At 41.1% G+C, this 13,834-nt stretch overlaps 1 protein-coding gene across 1 annotated transcript in view; it reads left to right on the forward strand.

The window, feature by feature from the left end:
* LOC115230151 (nuclear pore complex protein Nup88) overlaps window positions 1–3,818 on the forward strand; it is a 29,777-nt gene extending 25,959 nt beyond the window's left edge. The window contains exons 8-9 of the mRNA XM_029800363.2: window positions 959–1,074; window positions 3,615–3,818. Coding sequence (XP_029656223.2) covers window positions 959–1,074; window positions 3,615–3,678 — 180 coding nt within the window. The 3' untranslated portion in view covers window positions 3,679–3,818. The remainder of the gene's footprint in view (window positions 1–958; window positions 1,075–3,614) is intronic.
* Window positions 3,819–13,834: the final 10,016 nt, after the last annotated feature.

The raw sequence follows: 13,834 nt of genomic DNA on the forward strand, positions 1-13,834 counted from the left end.
GGATGAGAGAGAGAGAGAGGGAGTAAATGTTCTTCTCAAGGGGAGAGAACTGCTTCAGGGTTTATATTTTCCCCCCTTATATTGAGAGATTTTATTTTCTTTGAGTAAAAAGAGGGAAGAGCATATAATATTTCTATATAATTCATTTGTTACATATTCCAGAAGTTCACCCTTGTTCTGGGCTCTTCTGCACAGCATAACTCAACATCTTGCTTTTGACAAACGAATCAGACTGCTAAAAGGTTACTAATGGTTACCTGACACTTGTCTTGCTCTTCCAAACTCCTTCTCTGTTTTTTTTTCTCTCTCTTCACTCATCATCATCGTTTAGCGTCCGCTTTCCATGCTAGCATGGGTTGGACGGTTCAACTGGGGTCTGGGAAGCCAGAAGGCTGCGCCAGGCTCCAGTCTGATCTGGCAATGTTTCTATGGCTGGATGCCCTTCCTAACGCCAACCACTCCGTGAGTGTAGTGGGTGCTTTTTACGTGCCACTGGCACGGAGGCCAGGCCAGGCTGGCAATGGCCACGATTGGATGGTGCTTTTTACATGCCACCGGCATGGAGGCCAGGTGTGGCTGGCAATGGCCACGATTGGATGGTGCTTTTTACGTGCCACCGGCACGGAGGCCAGGTGAGGCTGGCAACGGCCACGATCAGATGGTGCTTTTTACGTGCCACCGGCACAGAGGCCAGGCCAGGCTAGCAAACGGCCACAATAGGATGGTGCTTTTTACGTGCCACTGGCACGGAGGCCAGGCCAGGCTGGCAACGGCCATGATCGGATGGTGCTTTTTATGTGCCACCGGCACGGAAGCCAGTCGCGGCGGTGCTGGCAACGGCCACATTCAGATGGTTCTCTTATGTACCACCGGGACTGGTATCTCAGCTACAATTTCCATTGATGTTTTTTGATTTTGATTTTGATATAGATTTTGATTTCATTATTTTCTCCATCAGACGAAGAAAAAGAAGGAATACCAAGAGCACCAGCTGTCCCTCAGCAAATCTGCTTACCCTAATACAGTACTCAGCAGCCAAAACTTGGTACAGATTAAGGATATCCTGAAGGACCAGTAAGTTCTGTTTTTTCCTATTTGTTGGGACCAGTAATACTTTAAAGAAAAAGAATTAGCTTGATTTGTGGTGGGGATGAGCAGGGGGTCAATAAAACTTGTGGCTTTTAGTGACCCAAAATCCATAACTTAAATTCCAAGAACTAGATAGAACTGTTTTAGTAATAGAATTAACCCTTTCGTTACCCTATTTCTGTTGAGATGCTCTGTGTTTCTTCCAATTACTTTTAAATATAACAAAGAATTTAGTAAAATAACTTGGTTATCATTCAGCTAGTGTTAGGAACATAAATTGTGACTAAGGTTTGGTGGAAGATTTTAATTCAAAACTTATGAAAACAAGACATTTGTACTACAGAGCCAGAGGTGGTTTCTGCCAGGTTGGTAACGAAAGGGTTAAACCTTTTGAAAGCAGCCTACCCAAGATTGCCCCTAGTTATATTATGCAAGCTTCCTGTTTTGTTAAAGTGATCTAAATTAAAACCCTTCATCAAAATTCCATGTTAATTTATGTTCCAAAGACCAAATTATTTTAATAAATTTTTCGTTATTTTCCTAATTAATGCTATGTATTTTAACAGAAATATGGTAAATAAGTTACACAAGTTATGTATATATACATATATATATATGTATGTGTATGTATGTATGTGTGTTTGTCCCCCCAACATTGCTTAACAACCGATGCTGGTGTGTTTACGTCCCGGTAACTTAGCGGTTCAGCAAAAGACACCGATAGAATAAGTACTAGGCTTACAAAAAGAATAAGTCCTGGGGCCGATTTGCTCGACTAAAGGCGGTGCTCCAGCATGGCCACAGCCAAATGACTGAAACAAGTAAAAGAGCTCATGACCTTTCCCTTTAAAAAATATGTGGAAACTCCCCCCCCCCCCCCATGTAAAATTTTACCTCCCTAGTTGCAAGTGTCTGTGACTTACATCTTGGAATGAGTAAATGCACACTCACACACACACCTTAAGGTTTTTCGTCTTTGTCGTCTCATCCTTTTTATAGAACTAGCAGTATCGCTCGGGTTTATAAGGGAAATAACTATATAAGCATTTTTAGAGAGTTACTTCCCTTATAGATGCCAATTCGGGCTTTCTTAGCCATTTCTGTTTTGGCAACTTCAAGCCATGAAGTCGTCGTTCTAAAAGAACGCTGGTCTCCTTGACAACGCTTTACGACATTGATTTCCTTACACTCCCTTCCCCACAGCTTCACGAGGGAGGGAAGAAGGGGGAGAAGCAAACAGGTGCAGGTGTGACCATGGACGCCAACTCCGCCGCCATCCACACAAAAATTATGCATTAAAATGGAATAAAAAATAATGCTAAATTATTTTTAAAATCGTAGACTCATCGTAAACGCGCGCTAATAGCCAGAAGGGCTCGATATTAATCACGACTATAAGATACCCGAATTTGGTTAAACTGCACCGCAAAATGTGGGAGGAGTTAGGAATCTAAATCGAAGGGGACAGACACTCACACAACTACAGTTTTATATATATATATAGACTAGCAGTATCGCCCGGCGTTGCTCGGGTTTGTAAGGGAAATAACTATATAAGCATTTTTAGTGAGTTATAGCAAAAAAAACATTAAAAATGGAATAAAAAATTATGGTAATTTCTTTTTTAAATCGTTGACTCATCTTAGACATTTTTAGAGAGTTACTTCCCTTATATAATAGCGAAAAATGCATTAAAATGGAATAAAAAATTATGGTAATTTTTTTTTAATTGGGACTCATCGTAGACATTTTTAGAGAGTTACTTCCCTTATATAATAGCGAAAATGCATTAAAATGGAATAAAAAATTATGGTAATTTTTTTTTTAATGTTGACTCATCGTAGACATTTTAGAGAGTTACTTCCTTATATAATAGCGAAAATGCATTGAAATGGAATAAAAAATTATGGTTTTTTTTTTAATCGTAGACTCATATAGACGCACGCTAATACCCAGAAGGGCTCGATATGAATCACGACTATAAGATACCCGGTTTTGGTTAAACTGCACCGCAAAATGTGGGAGTAGTTAGGAATCTAAATCGAAGGGGACAGACACTCACACAACTACAGTTTTATATATATAGACTAGCAGTATCACTCGGGTTTGTAAGGGAAATAACTATATAAGCATTTTTAGAGATCTATGGCAAAAAAATGCATTAAAAATGGAATAAAATATGATGGTAATTTTTTTTTTAAATCGTTGACTCATCGTAGACATTTTTAGAGAGTTACTTCCCTTATATAATAGCGAAAAAATGCATAAAAATGGAAAAAATGATGGGTTTTTTGTTTTTAAACGTAGACTCATCGTAGATGCGCGCTAATACTCAGACTGGCTCGATATGAATCACGACTACAAGATACCCGAATTTGGTTAAACTGCACCGCAAAATGTGGGAGTAGTTAGGAATCTAAATCGAAGGGGACAGACACTCACACAACTACAGTTTTATATATATATAGATTTCACTGCATCCTATAGGTTGGAAAATGAAATGGTTTTTCTTTTGTCTTTTCCAGAAGTGATGACATCAACTCTATGGTGAAGTCTGTGAAAGATTTGAAACTGGAGACCCTCAGCTGAGTTAATGCATGTTAGTGTGTGGAGAAGAGGGGGGAAAGCACCACCTCATCTACAAAGACTCTGTATTTCTCTCCAACCATTCATCACAAAAAATATAAAGTATTTTTCCAATAAAAGTTTTCCATGTTTTACAAAATAAATGTCTTCCTTGCTTTAGTATTTTACACAAATAGTGGGGGGGGGTTTTTGTTTGTTTTTTGTTTTTATGTCGAAAGAAAAAAATGAAAGTCAAATGTGAAGATGACCTTCTGCCGGCTTGAGTCATTGGACTGCAGCCATCCTCATTTACAGTGCTTGGTGATACTACTACTGGTGCTGCTGTATTCCTTGCCTTAGTATTTTACACAAATATTGTTTTTTTTTTAATGACGAAAGAAAAAAATGAAAGTCAATTGTGAAGATGACCTCCTGCCGGCTTAAGTCATTGGACTGCAGCCATCCTCAAGTACAGTGCTTGGTAATACTACTACTACTACTGCAGCTGTATTCCTTGCCTTAGTATTTTACACAAATATTGTTGTTTTTTTTTATGACGAAAGAAAAAAATGAAAGTCAATTGTGAAGATGACCTCCTGCCGGCTTGAGTCATTGGACTGCAGCCATCCTCAAGTACAGTGCCTGGTGATACTATTACTACTACTACTGCTGCTGTGCCTTCATCATCATCATCGTCCGTTTTTCATTCTGGCATGGGTTAGACGGTTTGACTGAGATCTGGAAAGCCAGCGGCTGCACCAGGCTCCAATCTCATCTGGCAATGTTTTACAACTTGATGCCCTTCCTAATGCCAATGACGGAAACAAATCTTTATATATAAAACTGAAGTTGTGTGTGTGTCTGTCTACTCCGATTTAGATTCCTAACTATTCCCACATTTTGCGGTGCAGTTTAACCAAAACCGGGTATCTTATAGTCATGATTCATATCGAGCTCTTCTGGGTATTAGCGCGCTTCACAATGAGTCTACGATTTAAAAAAAAATTTACCATCGGAAACACTGATGGGGTTGGAGGCGTGGGTATACTTCTCGCTAAAAAACTGGTAGATAAGGTACTTGAGGTAATCAGAGTAAGTGACAGAATACTTAAGATTAGAATAGTGCTTCATCATAGATTAGCAACCATTATATCGGCCTATGCCCCTCAGCCAGGGCTACCCGATGGACAGAAAGACAGTTTCTATGACACCCTACTGCAAACCACCTCATTGACGAATGACAGGGACCTTCTCTTTGTGGCTGGTGACTTCAATGGGCATGTTGGACGACATGCTGGGGGCTTCCATGGCGTACATGGAGGCTACGGTTATGGTTCCTGCAACAAGGAGGGAACCAGGCTGCTGGAGTTCTGCGATGCGAATAGTCTTATGGTTTGCAACACTAACTTCAGGAAACCAACAAGCCACCTGATCACCTACCGATCGGGCCGGCATACTAGCCAAATCGACTACATCCTTGCCAGAAAAAGGGAAAGATGGCTGCTTATAAATGCCAAAACCTTCCCAAGCAAAGAATGCACCCCACAACATAGACTGGTAGTTAGTGACTTTAGGATCAGGACGACTAGAAGACGACCAACATGGAGAAGAAGGGTCTGGAAGCTTAAAGACCCTGCGAATGGACAGAGATTTAGAGACATGTTACTTGAAGCCTTTGACGAAATAGAAGGGGGTATAGCTACACATGGGGTAGAAGACAACTGGACGTTTCTGAGGGACAACCTGCTGAAAGCCACTCACCAGATCTGTGGCTGGTGCAAAGTCCCCTCAAGACCCAAAATAACGTGGTGGTGGAACAATATTGTTGACAGGGCTATTAGACAAAAGAAACAGGCTTGGAAGAACTCCATTCCCCCATACCACCACACTCCATTCGCCTCATGCCACCACACTCCATTCCCCCATGCCAGCCGTTCCACTGATTCCTCCAACCCCAGCATCCACCTATTTATCATAGTCCTCCAGGCAATAACGGAGGAATTCAAGACAGGATGCCCCTGGGAGCTCCTCTATGCTGATGACCTTGCTCTAATTGCTGAGTCACTATCAGAACTGGAGAAGTTTCAGGTGTGGAAGCAAGGATTAGAATCGAAGGGCCTTAGAATCAACCTAGCCAAAACCAAAGTCCTAATAAGTAGGAAGGTAGACCAATCACAAACGACTTCAGGTAGATGGACCTGCTCAATCTGTAAAAAAGGTGTAGGTAGAAACTCTATAAGGTGCACCAATTGTAAGCTATGGACACATAAGAGGTGCAGCAATGTCAAAGGAAGGCTAACTAGGAAAATAGTTTTTGTCTCTGGCAGATGCTCAGGAGCAATAAACACTGGAAATGTGCAGAGACCAACTAATACCACGTTCCAGGGAGACAAACTAGAAGTAGTTGACAGCTTCTGCTACCTAGGTGACCAAGTCAGTAGCGGGGTGTGGGTGTGCTGAAAGTGTAACTGCTAGAGTAAGAATAGCCTGAGCAAAGTTTAGAGAGCTCTTACCCCTGTTGGTGACAAAAGGCCTCTCGCTCATAGTAAAAGGCAGACTGTGTGATGCATGTGTACGTACAGCCATGCTACATGGTAGTGAAACATGGGCCGTGACTGCTGTGGATATGCGTAAGCTCGCAAGAAATGAAGCCAGTATGCTCCGATGGATGTGTAATGTCAGTGTGCATACTCGACAGAGTCTAAGTACCTTGAGAGAAAAGCTGAACCTAAGAAGCGTCAGTTGTGGCGTGCAAGAGAGACGGCTGCGCTGGTATGGTCATGTGACGAGAATGGCTGAAGATAGTTGTGTGCAAAAGTGCCACACCCTAGCAGTTGAGGGAACCTGTGGAAGAGGTAGACCCAGGAAAACCTGGGACGAGGTGGTGAAGCACAACCTTCGAACTTTAGGTCTCACCAAGGAAATGACCAGAGACCGAGACCTTTGGAAGTGTGCTGTGCGTGAGAAGACCCGGCAAGACTAGTGAGACCATAACCCGTGGCCTCTACCTGGTATGTAGCCGGTCGACTTATACATACCTTTCCTTCTTGGGACGTAAAATTCCACTTGTGAAGACCCTTTGAGGCAAGTGAAAATCAAAATCAAAATCAAAATTGCGGCTGTGACAAGTAAGCAAACCATCCGATCGTGGCCGTTGCCAGCGTCGCCCCGACTGGCCTCCGTGCCGGTGACACGTAAAAAGCACCATCCGTTCGTGGCCATTGCCAGCCTCGCCTGGCCCCCGTGCTAGTGGCACGTAAAAAGCTCCATCCGTTCGTGGCCGTTGTCACCGCCGCCTCGCCTGGCCTCCGTGCCAGTGGCACATAAAAGCACCATCCGTTCGTGTCCGTTGCCAGCCTCGCCTGGCCCCTGTGCAGGTGGCACGTAAAAAGCACCCACTATACTCGCGGAGTGGTTGGCGTTAGGAAGGGCATCCAGCCGTAGAAACACTGCCAGATCAGACTGGGCCTGATGCAGCCTTCTGGCTTCACAACCCCGGTCGAACCGTCCAACCCATGCTAGCATGGAAAGCGGATGCTAAATGATGATGATGATGATGATTTTCCGCATTTTGAATGCATTTTTGCTCGATTTATATAAGGGAAGTAACTCTCTAAAAATGCTTATACAGTTATTTCCCTTACAAACCCGAGCAACGCCGGGCAAAGAAACAGAAGAATGTATTCAAATACAAACAAACACACATATATAGGCCATATATATATATATATATATATATTCTCTCTTTTACTTGTCTCAGTCATTTGACTGTGGCCATGCTGGAGCATCACCTTTAGTCAAGCAAATCAACCCCAGGACTTATTCTTTGTAAGCCTAGTGCTTATTCTATCAGTCTCTTTTGCAGAATCACTAAGTTACTGGGACGTAAACACACCAGCATCGGTTATCAAGCGATGTTGGGGGACAAACACATACACACACATACATACATACATATACGTATATATATATATATATATATATATATGTATGTATATATATGTATGTATATATCACGTGACCGACCAGGTATCAGATGTTGCTACACATCGCTGGTCACAATGCGTTCGCATTGTTTTAGCCTTCAAATGATGCCACCCCGCTGCCTAAGCGAGCAGGCCAACAGCAGAAAGAGTGATGAAAGAGTACAGCAGGGATCACCATCCCCTGCCGGAGCCTCGTGGAGCTTTTAGGTGTTTTCGCTCAATAAACACACACATTGCCCGGTCTGGGAATGGAAACCGCGATCCTACGACCGCGAGTCCGCTGCCCTAACCACTGGGCCATTGCGCCTCCACATATATATATATATATATATATATATACACACACAAACATATACACGACAGGTTTCTTTCTACCAAATCCACTCACAAGGCTTTGGTTGGCCCGAGGCTATAGTAGAAGACACTTGCCCAAGGTGCCACGCTGTGGGACTGATCCCAGGACCATGTGGTTGGTAAGCAAGCTACTTACCACACAGCCACTCCTGCTCCTATACATACACATTGATGTGTATGTGATCGAAACATTTGTAACCAGAAGTAAACAACCATGTTTTGATGGTTGGGGTTCGATCCTGACATTGGATATTTGCTTTTGCTCAGGCCTAGGAACAAAGCAGAAAAACGATTCTTCTTGCCCCGACGCCAACCTTAACCAAAAGTGCAGCTGTAACACCTAACCTCAGCTCAAAATCGCCTCACCCCGAACCTCGACTCTCAGAATCTTCTTTCAGGCCCTGTCTAACCTTGATTGAAATGCACGAGAGACATGAAGGAGGGGGAGGAGAAGGGGACAAGAGAGAGGCGGAGGGAGAATAAACAATTCTGATTGGTTGATACCTCATCACCTCCCAAATACGTTGACCTTTCACTTTTTGTAAGCAAAAGGAAAACAGAAATTTATTGAAATCAGGGATTAGTAATAATATATTTAACAATGAGATGTTTCTAGAAAAATTCTTGAAGTATAAGTATATATATATATATATATACACTGTTTCTGTTCCTTTGTTTGCTTCGCTCTCTCTCTCTATCTCTCTCTCTCTCTCTCTCTCTCTCTCTCTCTCTCTCTCTCTCTCTCTCTCTCTCACTCACTCTATCTCTATGTGTGTATATATAAAGATATGCGTGTATGTTTGTACACACACATATATATATATATATATAAAGATATGTGTGTGTGTGTGTATATATATATGTATATATATATATATATATAAAGATATAAAGATGTGTGTGTGTGTATATATATACATATATATACACACACATATATATATATACACAGGCATATATATACATACATATATATATATACATATATATACATACATACATATATATATATATACATATATATACATATATATATATACACATATATATACATATATATATATATATACACATATATATACATACATATGTATATATACACACACACACATATGTATATATATATATAAAGATGTGTGTGTGTATATATATATATATATATATACAAATAAACATACACACATACAAATAAACATACACACACACACACACACATACAAATAAACATACACACACACACACACATACAAATAAACATACACACACACACATATACATGTGTGTGTTCTGTCTGTTTGTCTTTTGGTTTTCTCATGTCTGTCTCACTTTCTCCATTTCATTTGTTTAATTCTCTCTTCAAGTAAAATAAAACAATTTTTTTCCATGATTTTGTTTGCCGAATAGCAACCCTGACCTCTCTGCAGCAGACCCCACACCCTCAATTGCTAAGAGGTTATTATCCAACTCCCTGGGTCAGCCTGATCCAAAACACTAATAAAAAAAATGGTTTCCATACTATCTCAATCCTGTCCTACATTCAGACAATATTTCTAAGACAACATTATATTGTACTGAGTCAAAAGTTTTACAATTTTTTGGTAAATTCCTTGCTTTCTTTGTCAAAATGCAACAGTAGCAGGAGTGGCTGTGTGGTAAGTAGCTTGCTAACCAACCACATGGTTCCGGGTTCAGTCCCACTGCATGGCACCTTGGGCAAGTGTCTTCTGCTATAGCCCCGGGCCGACCAAAGCCTTGTGAGCGGATTTGGTAGATGGAAACTGAAAGAAGCCCGTCATATAGGCGCAGGAGTGGCTGTGTGGTAAGTAGCTTGCTTACCAACCACACGGTTCCGGGTTCAGTCCCACTGTGTGGCATCTTGGGCAAGTGTCTTCTGGTATAGCCCCGGGCCAACCAATGCCTTGTGAGTGGATTCGGTAAACGGAAACTGAAAGAAGCCTGTCGTATATATGTATATATATATGTATGTGTGTGTGTTTGTCCCCTTAGCATTGCTTGACAACTGATGCTGATGTGTTTACGTCCCCGTCACTTGGCGGTTCGGCAAAAGAGACCGATAGAATAAGTACTGGGCTTACAAAGAATAAGTCCCGGGGTTGATTTGCTCGACTAAAGGCGGTGCTCCAGCATGGCCGCAGTCAAATGACTGAAACAAGTAAAAGAGAGAAAGAGAGAGAGAGAAGCAACTTAGCTGGCATCCAGAGTTGAGGCCATCATGTTGCACCGTCTGAAGCTACCATTCCACCAGTTCTTTGATACCAGTTCTTATTTCTTTATTGCCCATAAGGGGCTAAACACAGAGGGGACAAACAAGGACTGACAAAGGGATTAAGTCGATTATATCGACCCCAGTGCGTAACTGGTACTTGATTAATCCCCCAAAAGGACAAAAGGCAAAGTCAACCTCAGCGGGATTTGAACATGGAACGTAGCATCTGACGAAATACCTATTTCTTTACTACCCACAAGGGGCTAAACATAGAGACGACAAACAAGGACAGACAAAGGGATGAAGTCGATTATATCGACCCCAGTGTGTAACTGGTACTTATTTAATCGACCCCGAAAGGATGAAAGGCAAAGTCGACTTTGGCGGAATTTGAACTCAGAATGTAACAGCAGATGGAATATATATATATACTTGGAAAAGAATGCGTAGTGTTCAATCATATAATGATATGAATAATATATAAATATATGCATATATACATACACATATGTACATACCTACATATATATGTATATATACATGCATATATGGGTACAGGACATCAAAGAAACATTGAACACAATGAGAAACGAAAACATAAAAACAAAAACGTAGAAACATCGACCCCAGTGCGTAATTGGTACTTATTTAGTAAACCCCAAAAGGATGAAAGGCAAATTGACCTCGGCAGAATTTGAACTCAGAACGTTGTGGCAGATGAAGTACCGCTAAGCATTTTGCCCAGTGTGCTAACATTTCTGCTAGCTCGCTGCTTTCTGATACCAATTTGTCAGAAAATTACTATTTTTTAATCTCACAACATGAGATATTCAGCAACAGTACTTTGTAGTAAAGATTGTTTGCCAACATAACATGGCAGTCCTGGTTTAGGACGAAGGTTGCTGTAATTTAGCCCCAGGAGACATCGTCACCAGCTGGCTATATGACACGATATGTACCCAAGAATAGCTTAGGATACAAGTTAATTAGCAAACTAAGACATACTAGCACTATGACCCGACAACGCTCGGTCGTAGCGCTAGTGCATGCATATACAGCTGCGTGCGTGCACACATACACGCGAGTACTGTCCAAATCTCCGACCAATCACATACAGCTAGCTGGCATTCAATTGGCGTATCAAGTTTCGGGCATTTTGATTGGGTTTTGGATAGAAAATTCACAAAAAAGTCACTTCTATTGATTTTTTAATGGCTTTGCTGGGTGACTGGGGAAATATAAAGATGTGCACAACCACCCTTGGACGGTTTTGAATGACCATAGAAAGTGTGAGCCCTCTAACTGAAAAATTATGGATTTGTATAAAGGATACACACACACAGACAGACATTTTGCCATTTATATATATATTTAATGGCTTTGCTGCGTGACTGGGGAAATGTAAAGATGTGCACGACCACCCTTGGATGGTTTTGAATGACCATAGAAAGTGCAAGCCCTCTAACTGAAAAATTGTGGATTTGTATAAAGGATACACACACAGACAGACATTTTGCCATTTATATATATATTTAATGGTTTTGCTGGGTGACTGGGGAAATGTAAAGATGTGCACAACCACCCTTGGACGGTTTTGAATGACCATAGAAAGTGCGAGCCCTCTAACTGAAAAATTGTGGATTTGTATAAAGGATACACACACAGACAGACATTTTGCCATTTATATATATATTTAATGGCTTTGCTGGGTGACTGGGGAAATGTAAAGATGTGCACGACCACCCTTGGACGGTTTTGACTAACCATAGAAAGTGCGAACCCTCTAACTGAAAAATTGTGGATTTGTATAAAGGATACACACACACAGACAGACATTTTGCCGTTTATATATATATATTAATGGCTTTGCTGGGTGACTGGGGAAATGTAAGATGTGCACGACCACCCTTGGATGGTTTTGAATGACCATAGAAAGTGCGAGCCCTCTAACTGAAAAATTGTGGATTTGTATAAAGGATACACACACAGACAGACATTTTGCCATTTATATATATATTTAATGGCTTTGCTGGGTGACTGGGGAAATGTAAAGATGTGCACGACCACCCTGGATGGTTTTGAATGACCATAGAAGTGCGAACCCTCTAACTGAAAAATTGTGGATTTGTATAAAGGATACACACACAGACATACATTTTGCCGTTTATATATATATATTTAATGGCTTTGCTGGTGACTGGGGAAATGTAAAGATGTGCACAACCACCCTTGGACGGTTTTGAATGACCATAGAAAGTGCGAGCCCTCTAACTGAAAAATTGTGGATTGTATAAAGGATACACACACAGACAGACATTTTGCCATTATATATATATTTAATGGCTTTGCTGGGTGGACTGGGGAAATGTAAAGATGTGCACGACCACCCTTGGACGGTTTTGAATGACCATAGAAAGTGCGAACCCTCTAACTGAAAAATTGTGGATTTGTATAAAGGATACACACACAGACAGACATTTTGCCATTTATATATATATTTAATGGCTTTGCTGGGTGACTGGGGAAATGTAAAGATGTGCACGACCACCCTTGGATGGTTTTGAATGACCATAGAAAGTGCAAGCCCTCTAACTGAAAAATTGTGGATTTGTATAAAGGATACACACACAGACAGACATTTTGCCATTTATATATATATTTAATGGTTTTGCTGGTGACTGGGGAAATGTAAAGATGTGCACAACCACCCTTGGACGGTTTTGAATGACCATAGAAAGTGCGAGCCCTCTAACTGAAAAATTGTGGATTTGTATAAAGGATACACACACAGACAGACATTTTGCCATTTATATATATATTTAATGGCTTTGCTGGGTGACTGGGGAAATGTAAAGATGTGCACGACCACCCTTGGACGGTTTTGACTAACCATAGAAAGTGCGAACCCTCTAACTGAAAAATTGTGGATTTGTATAAAGGATACACACACAGACAGACATTTTGCCGTTTATATATATATATTTAATGGCTTTGCTGGGTGACTGGGGAAATGTAAAGATGTGCACGACCACCCTTGGATGGTTTTGAATGACCATAGAAAGTGCGAGCCCTCTAACTGAAAAATTGTGGATTTGTATAAAGGATACACACACAGACAGACATTTTGCCATTTATATATATTTAATGGCTTTGCTGGGTGACTGGGGAAATGTAAAGATGTGCACGACCACCCTTGGACGGTTTTGACTAACCATAGAAAGTGCGAACCCTCTAACTGAAAAATTGTGGATTTGTATAAAGGATACACACACAGACATACATTTTGCCGTTTATATATATATATTTAATGGCTTTGCTGGGTGACTGGGGAAATGTAAAGATGTGCACGACCACCCTTGGATGGTTTTGAATGACCATAGAAAGTGCGAGCCCTCTAACTGAAAAATTGTGGATTTGTATAAAGGATACACACACACACACACAGACAATTTGCCGTTTATATATAGAGAGATTAGCGTAAACACAGTTGCCAAAGTAATTCAGAAGTACAAAGCTACTGGACGGCCAAGCAATGCACATCGCCCAGGTCATCTGTCTATTTTAACTCTTTTACTCTTTTACTTGTTTCAGTCATTTGACTGCGGCCATGCTG

Source organism: Octopus sinensis, unplaced genomic scaffold, assembly GCF_006345805.1.
Source record: "Octopus sinensis unplaced genomic scaffold, ASM634580v1 Contig14619, whole genome shotgun sequence".
Taxonomy (NCBI): domain Eukaryota; kingdom Metazoa; phylum Mollusca; class Cephalopoda; order Octopoda; family Octopodidae; genus Octopus; species Octopus sinensis.